The following is a 21,085-nucleotide window of genomic DNA, read 5'->3' on the forward strand; positions in this document are numbered from 1 at the left end:
ATGCTAAAATGTTGTGTGTAAATCTCACCAGTTTGTTGCTGGTCCTCTCATGTCGCTTCTCTCTCTCCGTCTGCTCCCGTCTCTCCTTCCTCCTCTCCCTCTCCCTCTGTTCCTCCCGCTCCCTCTCCTTGTCATTGACCGATCGAAGCCTCTCCCTCAGCACGTTGAGCTCCGCCCCTAAGCGACCAGAACGCTCTCTCTCTGTCTCCAATGCTCGACTAGCCTCCTGCTGCTGCTCCTTGAGTGTTTCCATAGTAACTCGGAGGCGGGCTGCAGCATCCTGATCTCTCTGTGCCTCCGCTCTCCTCTTCCTCTCTTCCTCCTCTACTCTCCTCCGGTTCTGCAGAAGTTCCGCCCTCAGCCCGTCTGTCACGGTGGCTAGCTCCTCCCCCTGCCTCCTCTCCTGCTCCAGCTGAGAGCGGAGCTCCGAGATGAACTTCCTGTCTCGGGACGCGTCCTCTTCTTGTCTGCGTGTGATGTCATCGAGACACCGGGCGGAGCGCTCGCGTTCCTCCTCCAGTTTCTTCATGTGGGCGTCGGCTAGGCGGGACTCAGCTTCTTTCAGGAAGTGTTCCAGCCGACTCTTTTCCTGTGACTGGAAAGTGTCGAGTTGCCGGGCAGAACGGGCGCACTCCTCCTCCAGCTCCTTATGGGCATCGGCTAGACGTGTGTCAAGCTGTGATTGGAGGAGGTGGCCGCGGGAGAGTTCTATCTGGAGTTCCTGTCGGAGGTTACAAGAGGTCGTCCTCTCCTGGTCCAGCTGACCCCTCAGGGTCACGACCTCTGATCTCTGCTGCTCCTCTTCCTTCTCCCGGAGGTGTGTGTGAGTTCTCTCCTGGTACAGCTCCTGCTGTAGCTCCTGGACTCTGGTCTCCTCCCTCCTTACAGCCTCCTCACAGTCCTCTATACACAGGCTGGGAGAGGACACACATCAGTATTTATTTACGTGTATGTGTGTGTGCATTCAATAATGTATGTGTGTATGTATACCGGAGATTGCGGATCTCGTTTTGTAGTTCCTGCTGGGTGCTGTGGGAGGAGTTAAGTCGTTCTCTGTTCTCCTCTAGTTCCGCCCTCAGCCTGGATAACACCTCCCCTTTAGATGACTCCTCCCACTGAGAGTGCTGCAGCTGCAGAGCGTGTTTGTCTGCAGAGAGCAGACGCTCCACCACAATACGGTGCTGCTCCTCCTGGAGAGATGAGGGAAAGCGAGAATTTTTTTCTACCCTCAATGAAGCTAAGCAGATACAATGCAGGTTTTTTTGTATTATATATTTTTTTACAGTATACAGGACTTCCTTAGTGGAGACCGCTCCAAACACGCTCACGTAAACACACACCTGTCTCTGTAGCAGTGTTTCCAGCTGACGGAGAAGGTGGGTGGAGTCTATCGCAGGGTGAGAGGAGAGAAAAGCCTGCAGCTCAGAGGGAAGCCCTGCCCTCTCACAGTCAAACACACCCCTTACTGCAGCCTGCAGCCCTCTGCTCCAACCAGCATCCACAGAGTTCTCCTGTTAAAACACACAGGAGGGTCAGTATGCACACATGTAGAAGTTAAGCACACATCTCACACACACACACTCACCGGTCTCTGTGCCATCCGACAGAGCAGTTCTCTCAGAGCGATGACAGTTTCCTGTAACGCCCTCTTCTCCTGCTCCCAACACATTGGAGGAGCTTTAGAGTCTAACTGACAGATTGTCTGGTCCAATGAGAGGTGGTTAGAGGGGACGTTACGCTGGGAGAGGGCGAGAACCCTGCAGCTCTCCTGGTACACTCTCTTCAACAGACCCTGGAAACACACACACAGTTTGGTATAGGGTTCATTTGTAACATTTAAGGTATGTGTGTGTTTTTGTGTTCATACCTGTAGTTCAGGAGACAACAGTTCGTCGCTGTAGCTCATACTCCCGGCGGCGCTGTCTGTGCGTGTGTTGGTTGCGGGGTTCATGCCTCGACAACGCAGGTACTCCAAGAACTGAGCATCCAGCCTCTCTGTCTGCTCCAACTCTACCTTGAGTCTTACACCGAGCTCTGAACTGACATCTACACGACAGACACAGAGAGACGGGAGAGAGGTTAGACAAATGAACACAGATAGACAGACAAGACCAACAAAATGACAGACAAGACCAACAAAATGACAGACAAACAGACTTACTGCTGCCATATCCATCACTGGCCCACTCCGTTGCGGACAGAGAAGAGGCGGAGCCAAGAGATGAGGGAGGGGCCGTCAGGTCCAGGGCTTCCAGCTCATGCACCTGACAGGTGAGAGAGGTTTAATGTGTGTGCGTGTTTGTGTGGTGTATGTGGACACTTTCTCAACCCTTTTTCCACCCACCTTGTCATCGTCCATTGAGTCCAACATGGAGAGGTTGTCCGAGGCAGAGATGGACCCAGGGGAGTGGGTGCTGTGTGTGCCCAGCTCTGGGCTGATTGTCCCTGGACAGGGCTGGTCTTGCCGTCCCCTGGGGGAGGCTTTAGCCTGGAGCTCCAGGCCTGTGCTGTTTAAAGCACTGAGGTCAGACAGTCTAGAACCGTGGAGAACAGAGGGGTGGAACCTGTCCTCTCTGGTTCTCTCCTCAGAACAGTCCAGTCGACGGAGAACCTCAGGAGAACTCAGGGACCCGTTGCGAGACACACCGTCCTGGAATCCTCTGGGCGTGATGTCTGGAGGAGAAAGATGATCACGGTCATCCAACAGCTCTGCACTCAGAGAAACACCATTGTCTGTGTAGCAGCTTGAATGTGTACTCACCCTTCAATGAGTGTGTCTGTCTGCTGTGCGGGTTGCAGGTCTGTCTAAGCTGCAGCAGTTCTCCTTGCTGATAGGCCAGCTCCTCTTCCTGCACGGCCAGGTCTTCCTGTAGGCCCCGGAGCTCCGCCTTCAGATGCTGGTTATTGGTTTCCAGGTCAGCCAGGGCCCGGTCTTTGGTCTGATTGACAGGTGAGTGAAATAATCAGAGAATAAAGTGTTATTTACAGTCCTTTCAAAAAAACGTTGCGTTTAAATGCACACGCCTGTCTGTACCTGTCCCTCCTCCAGTAGTTTCTCAGCTCTCTCTGTGCTGGAGCAAAGACCCTCCTTCACAGCTGCTAACTCTGCCCCCAGGGCTTGATGCTCCGCCCCTAGTCTCTGTAGCTCCTCCTCCCTCTGTCTCAGGGCAGCGTCAGCCTTCGCCAGAGTCTCCTCAGCACATGTCTGTAAGAGAACAGCCTTCATCATCAGCATCAGAATGATCCATATCAACAGCACCATCAAATATGTAATCCGTCTACTTTGCACAAAATCTTTCTTGCAATTTGTTATCCAGGGCTTTGATTCATTCAAGAACTGCATTAAAAACCTTGAAAAGACTACACAAGAAACATGTGCAAAACTCACCAACACAAATCCCTTACCCTTCCTACCCACACTGAAAATACAGTGCATAACACTGAGCGAGTAACTCTACTCAACACCATCATTATTTTCCCCAAACACAAATCTATAGCAAATTGTTCACCAAGAGTGTTTAAAATAGTGCTTGGAAACTCCCATTCGAGAACACATGGCAAGAAAACTATACTCCATGTTCAGAAAGAAAGTAAATAAATGCCAGTGTGAAAGAACTTCACAACACAGAACTGTTTTCTGACCACTCCTGACTTCCTCTTTCTGATGAGGTCACTTCCTCTGTGAGTAACTCTTCTGTTGGGTGCCAACACATCAACATCTCGTAGTTTCGCTCTCTCTCTTACGCCATTTCTTAGTCTCTCCCCCACTATAAATATACCATTTAGCAGATGCTTTTTCTCCAAAGACTCAATCTCTCGTTCACTCTCTCCCTCTAACCATAGCCAGCTGTGGTAGAGGGAGCTCACACCGCAAAATACCTAAATAAAAGTGAAAGTTACTTAGTGTTGCAAGTTAGGCTTAGAGAGGCTAAATGGAATGGATTACTCAAGTTTGAATGAAAACATCAAAGGCAGGATTTCAAAGCAGACAACTTATCTCTTCTGTGTCAATCTACCAACTAAATCTGCAAATAACTAATACTACTGAAGATGTCACCGCTCCTACATGGCTAGAGAGAAATGTGTTTAAATTCATGCCACATGTTGAGTCAATCCGATTGGCCCGCCACTGCCGCCACTTACCAGCACTTCCTTCTGAGCCTCCTCCTGGTTGGCTCGCCTCTCCTCCAGCTGACGGCTGACTTCCTGGAGGCAGGCCCTCTGAGAGGTCACTTCCTGCTGGAGGCGTTCTATTTCCTCTTGGAGTCTGCACTCCTTCTTCCGCAGGGCCTCACGTTCTGACGAAAGTTCTGCCTTCGCCGTCTCGACAGCCACCACAGTCTGTAGCAGGGCTTCAGTCTCCTTCTCCCGCTCTTCAACCCTTGATTTTAGCTCCAGGACCAGGGAGTCTAGCCGAGTTTTCTCCCCTCGCAGGGAGTTTGTCTCCTGGGCAAGAGCCTGCCAGCGACCGCTCTCCTCCACAGCTGCATCCCTCTCCTCCTCCAGCCCTTCTTTCCTGGCTCTCACCTCTTCAAACTCTGCCTCTTTTAGATGGAGTTCCCTCTTTACCTCTTCCCCTCTCTCCCTCTCTTCCCTGAGCCTCTTCCCCATCTCCTCCCCCTGTCCTCTGTACTCTTCCTCCTGAGAGAGCAGCAGTCTCTCCATCGCCTCCTTCTCTCCCACCGTCACCTCCAGCTGCCCCTGCAGGGCCTCCACACGGGAACGGAGAGAACGGGAAGAGGAGGAATGGAAGAGACGCATCTCCTGCTTAAGACTGTCGCCCTCACCTCCTCTCGCTCCTCCTCTCTCTGGTTGAGGGTACTTGGCAGGTTCCGGGCTAGGAGCAGGTGAAGGGTTAACACTGTCGCCCTCTTGTGATAGGTCGCTGACCTCGTGGTAGGCGGGGCAAAGGGTGTTTAGCTCGGCCTGTAGCGTGCTGATGACCTCGTGAAGCCGCTCCTCCTCTTCCTGCTTGTCCTGACGCACCCTGATGATGTCACAGCGGAGATGCTCCACCTGGGAGCGGACGTCTTCAAGTTCTGTCTGGATGGCCTGTAGAGAGACCGGGAGAATGGCTTCCAGTTCAGGCAAAAATAACGAGTTCCATTGTGTGTACTACATAGACGTCACAGTAGTTTGAATTCTGAGAGATTGTCATTATATAACGGGGCTGGATTATGGAGGTGTGTGTATGGGTGGGTGTCTATGTACCGTGATGTCCCTGGCTGTCTCCAGCTCCAGTTCTAGCTTGTGTATCTCCTGGGTCAGGTGGTCTATCTCCTCATTCTTCTCCTCTAACAGAGCAGATGGGAGACTCTCCTCCTCTCCAATCTCTCTCTCCTCCAGGCGAAAGGTAAGGGCTGAAACTGTCTCCTAAACAGAGAAAGACACGGGGGGAGATTTAAAACACAGTAGGACAATTATTCTTGGCATTAGAGAGGACTAACAAGTACTAGCATGACTGAAAACTGTAGCAGACCCACTTTGAGAGAAGCGACTTGGTCGTGAAGCTGGGTGATGGTATCCGTGTTCTGATTGGTCAGGAGCTCCAGCTGGAGAGTGAGGTGTTTTAACTCCGCCTCTTTTATGGTCAGGTCTCTCTGAGTCTCCTCCATTTGACCAACCAACACACACACCTAGAACACACACACAAGTTAACAAATTAATCCAACCAAGCAAACTAATCTTCTCTGGCCAAAGATCTCGATACACTAGCAGCAGGTAGCAGTTAAGCTCTGTTAGGCCTTTCACTAAAGCAGGTGTTGAGGTTGGAAACACACCTGTTGCTCCTTGTCCTGCAGGTCTTGCTGTGCGGTGTCCAATGTGTCTCGGAGAAGCTGGATGGGGTCGGGGGTGCTAGCGTTGTTGTCACGGTAACGGTGACGGGTCTCGTCCAGTTTAGACTGCAGCGCTGAAATCTGGAGACGATTTGACAACTGCTGCTGCTGCAATGACTCCTTATCCTGGAGGGAGAGAGAGCGTCATTTAGTGTGTGTGTGTGTGTGTGTGTGTGTGTGTGTGTGTGTGTGTGTATGAGTGAGAGTGTGAGAGAGTTACCTGTGTGAGCTCCTCTTCTCTCTGCCGAGCTCTGTGCAGCTCCTGCTCCAGTTGACAAACAGCTCTGCTGCTCTCGGAGCTGCTCAGCAACGCCTGTTCCAGCTCCCTAATTCGCCCAGCCAGCTTGTCAATCTCCTCATTGCGCTCAGCAACCTCGAGCTGGACCTGTTGATTGGCTGCCAGCAGGCAGGTGTGGTCTTCTGTCTTGTCCCTGATGAGAGCTTGAAGGCTCTCCACCTGAGAAAGAAACACAGGGGAGGAATGTTGGTTCTGAGGGCTCCAGTTGCCGGGTCACTATGGGGTTTCCCATGTTAAGCTGTACGACGGGTTTACTAAAGCCAATCCGGGTCTGTAGCCACGACAACAACTGAAGCCATGCGACAGAGCAGAAACACACAGCACAGAGGGATGGAAGGGAAGGGAGAGGAGGATGATCGAGCGAGATGGAGAAAAGGGGGGTGGAGAGATGAAAAGGAGAGCGACGGAGCGGCACTAACGGCAGATGCATCTTCAATGATTATGTAAGTTAATCACACAGGTGTTATCACCACACACACACACACACACACACACGGTGGGGGCATGCAGAAGAGTCGAGGTGTAGCTATAGGAGTCACTGGTGAGATTCCACACCTGCAGAACCAAGTCCTCAATCTAGAGCATTCCATGAAATAAAACACAAAACAAACAGTCAGCAACAGGTCCATTCAATATCTATAATGACTCAACAGCAGATATTGTCTTGACTGAACACTACAGTATTAAAGACTTAACACATGCCAATACACTAAGGTAAGGATGCGCGCGTGTGTGTGTGCGCATCTTACCCGTTGGCCCTTGCTGGTCCCAGCAGAGTGTCTGGCTGGCTGTCTGAGCTGAGCCTCCAGACTTCTGATCTCCTGTTGGAACTCATCTCTCTCATGCTCCCGCTCCACTGCCTGCTCCTGGAGACACACAGAGATAAACTTGAGTGTGTGCAAGTGTGTTACACATCCATACATTTCCCCACAGCGTGACACTTACGTCTATAAACTGCCTGTCGTGTTTGAGCTGTTTCTCGAGGGCCTGGACGCGCTGCAGGAGGTCTTCTGATTGAGCCCTGTGCTGCTGCTCCGCCGTGAGGCCCTTGTTCTCCTGTTCCTCTAGCTCGGTCTCCAGAGCCCTGAGGCGCAGAGACAGTGAGCTGCGGTCTTTCTCCGCCTGCCGCTGCACACACAGCCTCTCCTGGCCCAGACGATCTGCCTCAACCAGGAGGCCTTCACACACACACACACACACACACACACACACACACAGAGTTAGGCACAGACATGCACACACACAAATGTTCACAAAATCCACAATGACACACACACAATCCTTCCAAACATGCACTTCCTATAGATAAGGGGAAGTATAGAATTGGTCAGAAAAAGAAAAGAAAAACTTGACCACAAGTCATAGCAAACAAATACAACCACACTAAAAACCAACTCACACACTAGTCCCCAACTGGCCTCGGTCTGAGACGGGGCAGTTTTTAAAACACAGACACACAGGACTCTGAGCGACAAACCTGTGTCCCCCTCTATACTCTGACAGGACCCTACAGGGAGAGCAGACAACTAAGAATAGGACTTAACGTGTACACAAAACATACGCAACATAATCAATCCCAGTTAAGCTTAAACCACAATTTCTCTCATCTATCACTTCCCCTCACCCTTTTCTCTCTCTCCCAGTCCGGCAGTGAGATGGACCTTCTGGCGCTGGAGGAGACTGTGCTCCTCGCTGAGCTCCTGCAGCTGCACCCTGAGGTTCTCTAGCTCTGAGGTGAGGCCTTCCTTCTGGCGCAGCTGCGCCCGGAGGCCCTCTAGCTCCTCAACAAGCCGTTCTTCCTGAGCCTCCTTTTGTTGTAGTGATTCTTCCAGAGTTGCCTTCTCAGCCACATAGCCCTCCAACAGACCTACACACACAGATACATGAATATCATACTTTTTACAAACAAAGATTCTAAAAACACATGGAGACGCACAGTATCTCCACTGACCCTCGGCCTTGTGGAGCTCCAGCTGGAGCTTGCTCTTTAGCCCCGCTTCCTGGTCCAGCTGATCCAATACGAGCTGGTGTTGGCGCAGCATCTGGGAGGAGTCTGAACGGCCCTGGGAAAATCTCTCCTCTAGAGACAGATGGACAGAACAAGACTCCTCCAACTAGAGACCAAAAAGGAGAGAGCGAGAGAGACCGACAGAGAGACAGATGAACGCAAAGATCAGTGGCTGAGCTTCATGCAAATTCAATTCATAGAATGTTGTGTTGACCCCCCACTAACCTCAAGCGTTCACTGCATGCCGACAAGCTAGTGTGTGTGTGTGTGTGTTACCTGTGTGTGAGCCCGTGTGAGGAGCTCCAGGAGTGTGTCCACAGAGTGGCGTAGTTGGCTGCAGGCTCCCAGGGCTGCCTCCTCTCCCAGGGCTGCTTCCTCCCCCCCAGAGTTTGTTTGGGACTCTGCCAGTAGGAGGCTCTCACACACACGCTGAGAGAGATCCAGATCGCCGGTCGACATGTCTGCTACAGAGACACCTAGTGGAGAGAGAGGAGACCGGTCAGGTATTACACACAGTTATCAGTCCTTTCTTCCCAAGTGTGTACTTGTTCACTTCCTGTCATAAATGTATCAAGGACACAGGTCCAGTTGTTAGATTCCACCCACCTGTCTCCTGATTGGTTGTTCCCTCTCCTGGACTCTCACCCTGATCATGACCGTTGACCCCGACACAGGCGAAGACCCGGCGGCCAATTAGCTCCTCCATTGCCATTGTGCTCAAAACCACCTCAACCAGAACCTTCCTCAGCCTCTCATTAGCTGACTGGAGAGACTGCCTAGGGGTCACAGGTCAAAGTGAGACAAAACCAACAAAATCACTCCATTAACAAATTTTAAAAAACTTTGATAAAAAAAATAAAAATAATGAAGCCTACACACTAGCTGATCATTGTCAGGCCTACATTCATCCAGACAGCCTCACCTCTCCTCCTTGGCAGTGTGTAGGTCCTCAGTAAGCATGTTGAGGAGGTTGCCTCCCTCCTGACTCTCTCGTTCTCGCCGTTGGAGGAGTGTATCCAGGGTCTCCATCTCTGACCTCTTCCCCTCCAACTCCCCCTGTAGACTACACACCTCCGCTCGCAGCTGAGAGCCAGAGAGCAGAGAAACCAGAGACAGGAAACCAGTCATGACTAGATGTGATCAAAGAATTGTCCTCCCAGTCATAGATACGACAGTTGCATTCAACAACACACTCCCTTTACATAACAGGACCAAAAGCAAAACCATGTGTCTTGTAATGCCCAATCAGAGAAAGTGAAATGGACAGTCTCCATTTTCAGTCACCATTAGTTTGAGATTTGCCTGTTTAGCCTCCAGGAAGCACTCAAACAAAAACGTAGAGCTACACAAACACAAAAGATGGTGTAATCCTGCGAGCCGGGCAGGCAGCAGCTCTCTGCCTCAACACCAACTTTGAGTGGGAGTGAGTCGAAATCTGAACTCCCTCCCTCCCTTTACCTCCCATTTCTTCCCTCTCCCTCTGAATCCCTTTACCTCTCCTTCCCAAAGCTTTAACTTGGCTCCTCTCGCCACGTCTTCCGCAGTCTCGCTCGTTCTCTTACAATTTCTTCCCTCTCTTTCCCCCTCCTTCCCTCCCTCTGTCTAACAACCAACACTGGTTGCCTTAGCAACAGTTCCCCCCCACCTATATCCCTTAAGATTAAGGAGGGGGGGGGGGGGGGGGGATTATTGTAGCACAAAAACCCCACACTACCTGATCCATGGAAACAAACACTATGGAAACAAACACACCCACACCCCTGGGGGTGGGGGGGGGGGGGGGTCTAAAATAGCATTAGCATAGAACGGATGGTCTCTGTGAATAAGGTTGGATAGGAGGCAGAACTGTCAGTCATAGTTCGCATGGGAACTCTGCCATGATGAACATACTGGGTGGAATGGATGGATGAATGAAAATCATTTTTGAATAAACAAATGTGCATGTAACTGAAATGCCATTTTGCATGATGAGAGATGAGAGATTTACATCCAGCCAGCAGAGTGTGTGCACGCCGGACAGAAAACACACGGGATTAGTATTGAGATTAATGAAGAAGATAATCCCTTTAGGAGAGCCACTAGGCTGTGAGTGTGTTTCTAGACATTTAGAGTGATGAAAAACAACATCCTACTCTTTTTATTCTCCTCCTGCAAGTCTCCCACCACAATCATCCTCTTCCCTCTCTTTCTCCTCTACTCTTACATATATATCACTATCTCCTGCCCCATACTCTCTCATTTTCCTGTTCTCTCTTTCTCCCTTTGTGCCGTGCCCCCCCCCCCCCCCCCCCCCCCCCCCTCGGTCTGTGGATAGTTGGGCTTGTCTGGTCTTGCCCACAGGATTAATTTCCTACTAACAGTGTGTGTGTCAGAGTATGTGAGTGGAGGTTGAGTGGTTGGAAATCCCGCAAGTCGCTCACTCTGGTGCACCATGTCCTTTCCTACCACTAAAAACACTCTGGTGCACCATGTCCTTTCCTACTGCTAAAAACACTCTGGTTCACCATGTCCTTTCCTACCACTAAAAACACTCTGGTGCACCATGTCCTTTCCTACCGCTCACAGGGAAAAAAAAACTGCTCTTGCTCCCTTCATTAAAATCCCTATTTAACCAACACCCATCCATTTTTGTGACTACATGGACCAACCATTTGGTTTTGAAGTATTGAAACAAAACCATATGATTTGAATGAAAAGTATTATAATAAACATGAAAAGGTGAATATAAGAAGCACTCAATTTCAAACAGGCTACATGTCATGTTAAACACATAAACACTCTAAATAGGTCAGGAGACAAACAGGGAGTCTAAGAAGGAACAGAAAATAATTATTTAGGCTCTATTATTTGTATTATTTCAAGGCTAAAGCCTACAAAGAAATACATTGCTAGTGCGGCACAATAGGCTGGCAGGGACAAAGTGTATTAAATCATTATGGTCTTAAAACTGTGCAAATAGGCTTACATAGAATAAAATACAAATTAAATAATGACTTATTAGTGCCTTCATTTTTAGAAACCTGAGTTTGGCCAGTCTGTGGCTTCAGGCTCATACGATGGTGTCTGGAGAACAGGTCAGCAGCAGAGAACATCCTCTGGGGATGCAGGCTTGTTTTTACTTTTATATCGGTAGGCCTGAAGGTTTTTAGGCAAAATAACCCAATCAAAACAAAGCTCCTTAAACGTGGGAATATGCCAGGCATATTGGGCCAAAATCAATTACGGTCGATTGTATGATTAATGGGACGTTTAAAAGGTCCGATTTCTTTGTTGATACAAAGACATTTCGATATCTACCCACCTACTTTATTATTTTAGCATGTGCACGTAGTAAGTATACCATCATGCTTTCTCAGGTTCTACAATGACTTTTTAGTTGTGGACATTAACGTTACATCATCTCTATTGCTCCTCAACTTTAGAAGTCACCTCGATTTTGCACCTGTGTGTTTCATCAGTTTCTTCATGAAAATATTCAACAAACAGACAGTAGCTAAAGCAAGGGGCTATAGCAGCACTCAAGTAGACTACAAGTGCATGCTGGGCCGGGCATGCCCTGAGCTCCTGAAGTAAGTGCTACTGGAGTGAAATTGGAGCGGGCAAGAAGGCCGACTCTCCAGCCGTTGGGAATCTCGCTCGGCGCTCCAGTCATATTGGACGCGCTCAATTACTCCAGTGTGTGTGGTGGGTTACCTGTGACACCACAGTGTCCAGCTGTAGCAGTTGTGCAGTGAGCTGGCTCATCTTGTCGGCGTAGCTTTGTTCCTTCTGCTCGTGCTCAGAACTGAAGCTCTGCCTCTGTTCTGCTAGCTCCGCCTCCTTCTGCTCCTCAAACTCCGCCTTCAGAGGAAAGAGATGCTGGTAATGCTGTCCAAACTGCCAGCACTTCTGTTCTAGAACTTGTTCTAAAACTCACGCCAAGGTTATTGGCTAACAGCTCTAACAACCAAAAACTCACAAGCTGATTCAGACTGACTGACTAACAGACTGCTAGCTAACGCTCAGCTCAAATGCATTTTTTTTGTTAAGTGTACAAAATAAAACCTTCTGCATCAGAGGATCAAAGGCTCAAATCCATCCCATTTAGCCACTGTTCACGTGGCAGCAACACACACCCACAGAAATACTGATGCGAAAAACACACTGTCCTATATGAAGAAAGGATTATGATGGTTGTGTAAATCTCATGGGACACTGGCCAGGCATGGGCTGGCCAGGCAGACCTCCAAAATCCAGCCCCATTATATCATGTAATCTGTCCGAATTCAGTTTCTCTCAGTGATCGACACAAAGAGCACGATGGCAGACTACTGTGACATCAAGACAGGGAAAGGGGATAACTAGTCAGATGCACAACTGAATGCGTTCAACCCAAATGTATCCTAAAAAGACACCCACCACTGTTCCATACGTTCCTGTATAGTTCATTACAATGTTTAAGGCTGATGAAGACCTCACGCCGTTTTCCCCCACCCTCGCTCTTCCTCTTCGGCGCCCTCTGCCCTAGGTATTTGTATAGTTATGAAAGGATTTGGTGGCTTCAAGCAATACAATGAATATTTCCTCTAGCCTGTCAGACAGCAAGTTCATTACCCTCCCTCCACCTGTCATCCCTCCCTCTCTCCATATCTCTCCTCCTCTCACCTTGAGTTGGCTGATCTTCTGCTCAAGTCTCTCCTCTGCTTGGGCCTTCAGAAGCTCAACCTCTTCCAGGAAGTGCAGCCGTTGTCGTGACGACTCCTCCTCCAGCTCCCGGCGACACGCCTGTAGCTCTCTCACAGACGCACTCTTTAGCTCCTACACAAACACACACACACACACACACACACACACATTGACCCCTCATCTAATAGTGTGTGGAAGCACAGTGAGAGCGTAATCCCTTCACTTTTATAAGACTACTGACAAGGGGAATGGGATGTTCTGGGATGGTGTGTAAGTGTGTCAGACCTGAAGCTGCTGCTGGTGCTGTGTGTTGAGTTGCTGTGTCTCTGAGGTGTAGGTGCACGTGAGCTCCTCTAAGGCAGTGCAGTGCTGTTGCGCCAACTCCAAGACCTGGAGACAGACACAACCAGATCAAACACAACTGAATGGATGGACGGATGCTCAGATTAATGGATAGACCAACCAAGAGATGGAGGGATGAGTACCTTTTTCCTGAGGGCCTCCAGAGCCGTGTGGTGTTCAGCTTCTAAGGCCTCTTTCTGGATTGTCAACTCATTCTGAGAGAGCGAGAGATCGAGCAAGAATGAGAGAACATCAGAATTGTCTCATGAATTTGCGAATTTGCATCTTTTCTTGACTTCAAATGACCACTTTGTTATCTCACCTGGTGGGTGTGGCTGAGCTCCGTTGCCATGGCGCTAAACTTCTCCATGTGAAGCTGAGCCAGCTCCTTCCTCAGCTCCTCCCTGACGGACTGCTGCTCCAACCCATCACGCTCCACTTCCTGGTTGAGCCTTGACCTTTCACGCTCCACTTCCTGCTTATGCTTCGCCTCAAGCGCAGACTTCTGATCACGCAGAGTCTGAGATATGAGAACATTAAGATAAAATAGATGTGAAATGTAGAATATAGATATACAAGATTTAAAAGTGTGTGTGTTCTCACCTGGATCTCCCTCAGGTACGTGGTCTCCAGTGTGTCCATATTACCCAGCATCCTCTTCTCCAGTTCCTCCCTCTCTTCCTGATGCCTATGTTCTAACTCCGCCTCCTGTGCCTCTAGCTGAGCCTGATTGGTTTCCTGTAGGACTGCCTCCAGGTGATCGAGCTCAGACTTGCGTTTTGATTCTAGGCTGGTTTCCAAGACAACAAGCTCCTCGTGTTTTGTTGCGATCTCTGTTGCCATTGCTTTGAGATCAGCCTTGTGATTGGCCAACAAAGAGTCCAGTTCTGCTTTGTGATTGGTTCGTAGCGTGTCCATGTCCTTCGTGTGGTTGGTCAGTAGCGTGGTTTTCAGGAGTTCCATGGCGGCCATGTGTTCCTCCCTCAGCTCCCCCAGAGAAACCTCACCCTGCTGGGCCAGACGATGCTCCAACTCCTCCCTCTCCTCCTGGAACCTACACACAGGCAGAACAAGTCAGCCAGATTCATTTCAAGATGAAAGGACAGAGAGTGTTAACTCTCTCTGTGAATGCATTCGTTTACTAATGGGGCAAACGTTCACTAGCTAGTGAGAATCTCTGGTATTACATGAAACACACTGTATTAACCTCCAGACCCCCCTAGTCTCTTTGGGTGTTTTACCCCAGCCATGTCTCACCTGTCTTGGGCTTGGCACAGCCTCTGGTCTCCCTGCTCCTGAAGCAGAGCAGTCAGCTCCTTGACCTCAGCAGCCATGGTGGACTTGGCCCTGGTCAGCTCAGCTTCGTACTGGGCCTCTAGTCTCTGTCTCACTGCCACCGCCTGGGGGTCTGGGGGAGAGACATGTGAGACGAAGGGCAAAGACCATGCAGAAGTGACAGTGAAATAAGGGAGGTGGAACTACATGAAACCTTTTCATGTACTTACTCAGGTCGTTGTCCAGTGAGGCTTGTAGACTCCTGAGCGCCGCTCTCGCCTCCTCAATCCCTTTCTCCAGAGCGCTTCTTTCCTCCGCCATCCCTCTCTCCAGCGCTTCTCTCAGGGCAGAGACCCGTGCCTCCCCCTCCTCCTGGAGCTCCTGTCTGAGCCTCTGCACCTCCTCCGCTCTCCTCAGGGTCATCTCCTCCATCACTCGCTCCCTCTCCTCCTTATGTTCCTCTGCTAGTTTCACAACCAGCTCCTCAGCAAAGCTCTGCTTCAGCTAAAAACATCCGGGTCAACATACAGTCATTCCGGGTCAACATGTGGCAACACTCATTACGTTGTCACACATACTCACACAATTATGTATGTATGTACTTGCTGTGAGTTTGTGTTTCTCCGTGTGTGTGTGTGTATTTTCAGTGTACGTGTGAGTGTACCTTCATAGTGTGGGAGCGTAGCTCCATGTTGTGTGTGTCTGCCAGGGCAGCCAGTCGTGTCTCCAAGTTCTGGATCATGGTCGTTCTGGTCTGCAGCTCCTCAGAGTGACACCACATTCTATGCTCCACCTCCACCTGTTCACATCACATTAGCAAACCTACTCCCACTGGAAACTTAACAGAACTTCGACTCACTTCGATTTACAGAATCTAATTAATTCACTATCATCATTCTTACCTCCACCTGTCTGGCAGCCTCCAGACGCACCCTCGTCAGCTCTGAAGAGGAAAATGATAAATTGAGGGTAAGAGAAAATATTTTTATATGTTGAAGAATATTCCAATGTGTGTGTGAGAAAGAGAGTCCGTATACCTCTGACATGGCTGTCTGACAGTCTAGCGCGGAGTTGTTCCATCTCGAGGGCGTGGCGAGTCTTCAGCTCCTGCAGGTCGCCATAGTAACGATCAGTCAGGTCTGAACGCACCTAGAGAGAAAACAAAATAGTGAAGGAAAGACAAGGCCTGATCATGCTGGATCATAGGTGAGACTGCTCCTGCTCCTGTGTGTGTGTGTGGTTTCTGTTAGGAAAATGTAGCATCGGACATTTGACCGGCAGCATTTTAATTTACATTTATTGCATTTGCCGGACCGATATGCATTGGGTGTGTAACCTGATTAGGGCGTCCCACCCACAGTGCTCTGAATTCCAGAAGTCCCATTTAGACTCGAGGATGCAATGGCTTGTGTCCTTAACGAATTCCGATGGACACTTTGAAGATGTTAGAATCACTGTCCACATGTCCACTATCATTTCTTTACATTCTAAGAGCAGCAATGCGCACAAGGCAGTAGGCTACGTGTGAATGTTCATTCCATAATGCAGTTAGCGGAAAACATTTCCGTGCACCTCACATGCCAGCGATTTCAAGAGATTAAAATATCTGTTAGAAATGTAGAAAAGGGTGAGATCTAAAGATGCAACAACTATCATGGGTTGGTAATATGACTAGGATTGTGCCTTTGGCTACTGGACAATGAAAGTTGATTTAAAAACCAATAGAACATAAGAGAAATAGGCTACTAGTTTAAATGGCATATGGTCTTTATAAAATAATTGCCTGCACATTTGGTTGGATTTTGGCTAGGCTACTTTGAAGCAAGGTAAGGCATGCCTCATAATATGTAGTTTCAAACAGTATGTTTTCAAAATGCATATGGCCCCAAAATGCCTGTATTCAATCAATGAATTGACCTTACAGGTTAACGGTAAAACCCTGGTGTGTGTACCTGTAGCAGCTCCTCTCTGTAGGACAGGGCCATAGAGGACCGTAGGTTAGACAGTTCCTGAGTGTGTCTCTCCTCCAACTGGACACGCAGCTGGTCAAACGCCTCCTGGTGTTTCTCCAGTTTCAGTGTGATCTCAGCCAGAACATCGTTCCTCTCCTCCTCCCCTCTCCCTTCAGACAGGAAACTACACACACGACAGCGGTCAGTAACATGGCCCACCACTGGCCCAGGCTTATAGATTGTGTGTAATTGGCGGCTGGTGGGCAGATTAGCCGAGCGAGGCCTCTAGCATTAGCATACCTAGCATCCTGGGTCTTGAGTACAGAGTCCTCCAGGGCTCCCTCCACCAGTCTCAGCTGCAGCAGGGCTATCTCCTCCCGGTAGCTCTCCTCTGCTACTCGCAGACGCTGCTCAAAGTACCTGACCGGATATACATTAATGGGCTGTAAGTGTGTGTTCACTTGTATACCTTGTGCATGTACCTACCTGTATAGGTGTGTGTAGGAGAGCACATTCAGCTGCATAGGTGTGTGTGTGTGTGTACCTCCTCAGGTTCTCCAGCTCAACCTCATTCTGCTCATTGATCTCCCGCCTCTGCACGTTAAACTCCGCCTTCAGACGCTCGATGTCATCCACCCGCGACGAACGAGCTAGCAGCTGCTCCTTCAACTCTGGAGAGAGAGGCGAAGGGAAAAGAGAGATGGAAAAAGACAAGGTATCTGAAATTCTGTTGGTTGACCAATCAAACCAATTTGTAATACTTGACGAATTATGTTCTAGCATAGGTCCAGAGAGTGTGTGTGTGTGTGTGTATGTGTACTCACCTCCCAGTTCCTGGCGGCTGGTCCTCATGTTGTCTAGCTGAGCCCAGAGCTGAGAGACCTCCTGGTCACAAGTATGTCTCAGAGTCACCTGCTCTCCATGCAGACGACACACCTAGAGGAAGGAGAGAGAGTTTAGGAAAGGCACTATCCAAAGCATAAAGCAAATCTCAGAAACAGAAGTGTGTGTGTTCACCTCCTGCTGTAGCTGCCGTGTTTGCTCCTCTCTCTCCTGCAGCACCACTTGATGTCTGGACACCAGATCCTCTACTGCACCTGGAGAGTAGCAGTAACACATTCATAACATCCTTACCACGTGTTTATAACGTCCTTACAACATACGGACAACATCAATAAAACGTATTAATTGACTCACGGGCAGCAGTGTCCCTCTCGGTCCAGGCCTGGTTCAGCTCCCCCTCCAGCCTCTGGAGCTCCTCCAGGCTAGCCCGGGCCTCAGACAGATCTGCCCCAGTCTGGGTGAAGGCTGCCTGGGTGGAGAGTGATGCCCAAGCCCCTGACAGCTGTGTCTGGAGCTCTGACTGGGCCTTCTCTGACTCCTGCTGCCACCGGGATCTCAAGGCCACTATTTCTGTAGCCTGCCGCTCCTCCATGGACGCTCTCTCCTGGGAGAGACGACTCTCACACTCCTGCCTCAGAGCATCTACACACACACCAACTCAATCAGGTCAGATGAAGGTCCATTTGTTAAACAGAGCTATGCATTGGAGCATCTGAGTGAGAAGGCCCTATTCTACTACCATCATCCTCACCCATGTTCCTGTGATACTCCTGCTGCTCTCGCTGGATCCTCTCCTCACTCTCAGCTCTCAGCCTCTCCACCTCAAACTGCTGTCTGGCCTGCAGCACGGCCCTCTCCTGGGCCCACTTCTCCCTGAGGGAAGCCTGGAGCTCGCTTAGAGAGGCCTCCCGCTCCCGCTGCAGGTTGGTCTGGGAGAGCTCTAGCTGGGTCGTTTGGTGGTTGGTCAGGCTCAGACGCAGCGCCTCCAGCTCCAGAGCCTGTTGGCTCTATAGAGCGATAGATAAGAGAGAGAGGTAGGTAGGGGGTAGGGTTTCCATTAGGAAAATGTGAAGCCGGACATTTGAAGGAAGCATTTTAATTTAACGGACCCATATGCTTTGGTTGTGTAACCTGCACCCACGGTGCTCAGAATGACACATTTAGATTATGGTTATTATCTGCACTATGCAGAAATCACTCCGCCATTTCCTGGTTGCTAAAATTCAGTTTATGTAGCAAAGCAAGTAAAGTGTAGAGAATCATTGTACCATCTAAACCACGGTGAAATATCATAATGGGAAGCATAGAAATACCGCACATAAAAACAGTTCTACCACTTCTTAGACTTGCTTTCAATGACAATGACAGATCTCTAACACATATTTCTATGAGAATTTGGTCTGGTCTCCCAAAAAGTGACATATTGCAGCTTTAAAAGAACACGCAACTTGAGGATGCAACGACACGCATCCTTACCAAAAACCGATGAGCACTTTGGAGATGATAGATTACCTGCCACAATTACTTTTCCTCAGCCAACAACGAACAGCAAAATCACTAGCGTATGTCAATCTTCCCCATAAAAGTTAAGATAATCTAATCTATTTTTCACCTAGTCGTTCTGTGGGAGAAAGAAAGACGATACTAAACAGACTCTGGGACAGTTGTGGGATGATAGATCCTAAATTCATACAACCAGTAGGCTAAGTGACATTTTTTTTTTTAAAGCAATGAGGTCAATGCAACAGATCTGAACATTTAGCGTAACATTTTAATAAACTATTATTTATTCAGATGATTAGCGCAGCAACACACCAAAGCAGTAGGCTACGCATGTTCGTTCCACAATGCAATTAGCAGGAGAACACAGTTGTCAAAAGCACACCGCAAATGTAAACAGTTTCATGTAACAGAGATGAAAATATCTGTTAGAAATGTAGAAAAGGGGGAGATCTAAAGATGCAACAACTATCATGGGTTGGTAATATGACTAGGATTGTGCCTTTGGCTACTGGACAAATAAAGTGGCTTTGAAAACCAATAGAACGTGTACAACAAAAACATATAGGCTACTGGTTTCAAAGTCTTCGTAAAATAATTGCCTCCACGTTTCTATGGTGGGATTATATTTTGAAGCCAAGTCATAATACGAAGTAAAACGTTCAGGTTTTAAAATACTAACTATATTTTTTCCAAATGCAAACTGCCTCCAGCTCATTGTAAAGTGGAGTGTGATGGATTGAAGCCTGCCTACCATTGTACTTGAATGGCCAATGGGAAGCGATCTTCAATTATCAGTTGAGAAATACAAATAGTAGCTCTTTTTAAATTGTGGCCATTGAAACATTTTTTTTTAAACACAAAATTTCATTGAGAATTGTTATAATATTGTTATTAAAAAAGCATGTTTCAATCCAGCAGAAAGGAATGAGCTGTTTGAGGACCTGTAGCAGCAGCTCTCACCACTGACAGATTTTCCGCTCATATAGGCTCTACATCTATATGCTGTGCGTGTGATAAACATAACGACCAATGAAAATACACACGCGCTAACGCAATTCTACTAAATTATGCAAATTTACCTGTAGACCAATAAGCATAACCGGTCAAATGTATTTACATTTAAAAAAAAATCATTTTGCAATGATTATTATTTATTTTTTGGGACAACTGGCCGGCGCCAGTTTAATAAAAACTGTCTAACAGAAAACCTGGTAGGGGTAGTTGTGTGTGTACCTGTATCTGTAGTAGTTCTGCTTGGTGGGCTGCCTCCATGCTCTCCCTCTGGTCCCCTGATAGCTCTGCCTTCAAATGGCTAAGCTCCTCCCTCTGCTGTGACATCATCTCCGACAGCATCCTCTGGTGTTCTCTCTCGTTCACCTGGAGACAGAAAACGACGGGGGGTGACTAGCAGAACACAGGTATGTGAATAGGTTGTTGTTGTTGTTGTAGTGTGTGTGTGTACCTGTTTGATAAGGCTGATCTGTCTCTTCTGCTCCTCCTCCAGACTGTGTCTCTGCTCACACAGCTCTCTCTCCAGACGGCCGCTCAGCTCAGACACCTCCTCCTGGTGTTTCTCCTGCAGCTCCTGCACGTCCTCACTGTGAGATCTTCTCAGTCTCTCTGTGGCCTCCTCCACAGACCGCATCTGCTGCTCCAGGAGCGCTTTCACCTCCTGCTCCCTCTCCCTCCGCTGCTCCTCCAGCAGGCGTCTCACCCCCTGCACCTCCCCGTCCTTCTCCTGCCTCTCCTCCTCCCACTTCTCCCGCTCCTCCTCTACCTGAAAAAGAGATATCATGTCTGTTCAGTACTTCCTGAACAGGTCCAAATACATATAGTCTAATCATCATCCTCCTCCTCCTCATCACAACCACCCTCCTCCTCACCTCTTCCTCCTTGTCTCGGAGCTGTCTCTGGAACTCCTCCAGCTCCTCCGCCATCACCTTCTCCATTCTCCGCATGGTTCTGTCCATCTCCTCCTCTCTCCTTCTGCCCTCCTCCCTCTCCCTCACTCCCTGGGCCTGCACCTCCTCCAGGTTACACAGGTTCTGTCTCAGACACAGCAACTCAGACTCTACCTCTGTTTTCTCCCTCTCCGTCTGCTCTATCCTCCTCTCCCTCTCCTCCACCTCCTGCCTCGCTGTCTCCGCCTCCTTCTGGACTCTGTGCATCTCTTTCTGAGCGGTGTCGAGCTCCAGGGTTTTCTGACCTAGGAGGGCAGTGGTGGTTTTGTGCCTGGATTTAGTTTCTTCCAGCAGGGCTAGAAGCTGGTCACGATGGGTCTGGAGAGGAGAGGTTATTAGCTTGGACCCAATTAGAACCAATCAAACCAATTAGAGAGAGAGAGAGAGAGAGAGAGAAAAAC

General features: G+C 49.0%; 1 protein-coding gene across 7 annotated transcripts in view; it reads right to left on the reverse strand.

Annotated features, from left to right (window-relative positions):
* LOC109890394 (pericentrin) overlaps positions 1–21,085 on the reverse strand; it is a 33,165-nt gene that overhangs the window by 2,851 nt on the left and 9,229 nt on the right. For 3 of the 7 annotated variants that reach the window (XM_031824276.1, XM_031824277.1, XM_031824273.1), the window contains 43 exons: positions 20,607–21,023; positions 20,186–20,500; positions 19,957–20,100; positions 17,972–18,227; positions 17,575–17,862; positions 17,395–17,474; positions 17,202–17,313; positions 16,922–17,048; positions 16,678–16,797; positions 16,378–16,561; positions 15,463–15,574; positions 15,328–15,368; positions 15,090–15,224; positions 14,656–14,929; positions 14,408–14,558; positions 13,754–14,204; positions 13,473–13,670; positions 13,294–13,365; positions 13,094–13,198; positions 12,788–12,940; positions 11,837–11,983; positions 9,066–9,226; positions 8,750–8,919; positions 8,420–8,619; positions 8,087–8,249; positions 7,760–8,002; positions 7,081–7,313; positions 6,885–7,001; positions 6,691–6,711; positions 6,058–6,294; positions 5,781–5,963; positions 5,484–5,636; positions 5,212–5,373; positions 4,144–5,052; positions 3,035–3,205; positions 2,762–2,939; positions 2,345–2,673; positions 2,162–2,264; positions 1,868–2,046; positions 1,586–1,792; positions 1,341–1,511; positions 991–1,190; positions 29–914 (listed from right to left, as the gene is read on the reverse strand). In XM_031824276.1, the coding sequence (XP_031680136.1) occupies positions 29–914; positions 991–1,190; positions 1,341–1,511; positions 1,586–1,792; positions 1,868–2,046; positions 2,162–2,264; positions 2,345–2,673; positions 2,762–2,939; positions 3,035–3,205; positions 4,144–5,052; positions 5,212–5,373; positions 5,484–5,636; positions 5,781–5,963; positions 6,058–6,294; positions 6,691–6,711; positions 6,885–7,001; positions 7,081–7,313; positions 7,760–8,002; positions 8,087–8,249; positions 8,420–8,619; positions 8,750–8,919; positions 9,066–9,226; positions 11,837–11,983; positions 12,788–12,940; positions 13,094–13,198; positions 13,294–13,365; positions 13,473–13,670; positions 13,754–14,204; positions 14,408–14,558; positions 14,656–14,929; positions 15,090–15,224; positions 15,328–15,368; positions 15,463–15,574; positions 16,378–16,561; positions 16,678–16,797; positions 16,922–17,048; positions 17,202–17,313; positions 17,395–17,474; positions 17,575–17,862; positions 17,972–18,227; positions 19,957–20,100; positions 20,186–20,500; positions 20,607–21,023 (9,258 nt within the window). The remainder of the gene's footprint in view (positions 1–28; positions 915–990; positions 1,191–1,340; positions 1,512–1,585; positions 1,793–1,867; positions 2,047–2,161; positions 2,265–2,344; positions 2,674–2,761; positions 2,940–3,034; positions 3,206–4,143; positions 5,053–5,211; positions 5,374–5,483; positions 5,637–5,780; positions 5,964–6,057; positions 6,295–6,690; positions 6,712–6,884; positions 7,002–7,080; positions 7,314–7,759; positions 8,003–8,086; positions 8,250–8,419; positions 8,620–8,749; positions 8,920–9,065; positions 9,227–11,836; positions 11,984–12,787; positions 12,941–13,093; positions 13,199–13,293; positions 13,366–13,472; positions 13,671–13,753; positions 14,205–14,407; positions 14,559–14,655; positions 14,930–15,089; positions 15,225–15,327; positions 15,369–15,462; positions 15,575–16,377; positions 16,562–16,677; positions 16,798–16,921; positions 17,049–17,201; positions 17,314–17,394; positions 17,475–17,574; positions 17,863–17,971; positions 18,228–19,956; positions 20,101–20,185; positions 20,501–20,606; positions 21,024–21,085) is intronic. The other 4 variants (XM_031824278.1, XM_031824275.1, XM_031824279.1 and 1 more) reach the window with 2 other exon arrangements.

Source organism: Oncorhynchus kisutch, linkage group LG5 (assembly GCF_002021735.2).
Source record: "Oncorhynchus kisutch isolate 150728-3 linkage group LG5, Okis_V2, whole genome shotgun sequence".
NCBI lineage: Eukaryota > Metazoa > Chordata > Actinopteri > Salmoniformes > Salmonidae > Oncorhynchus > Oncorhynchus kisutch.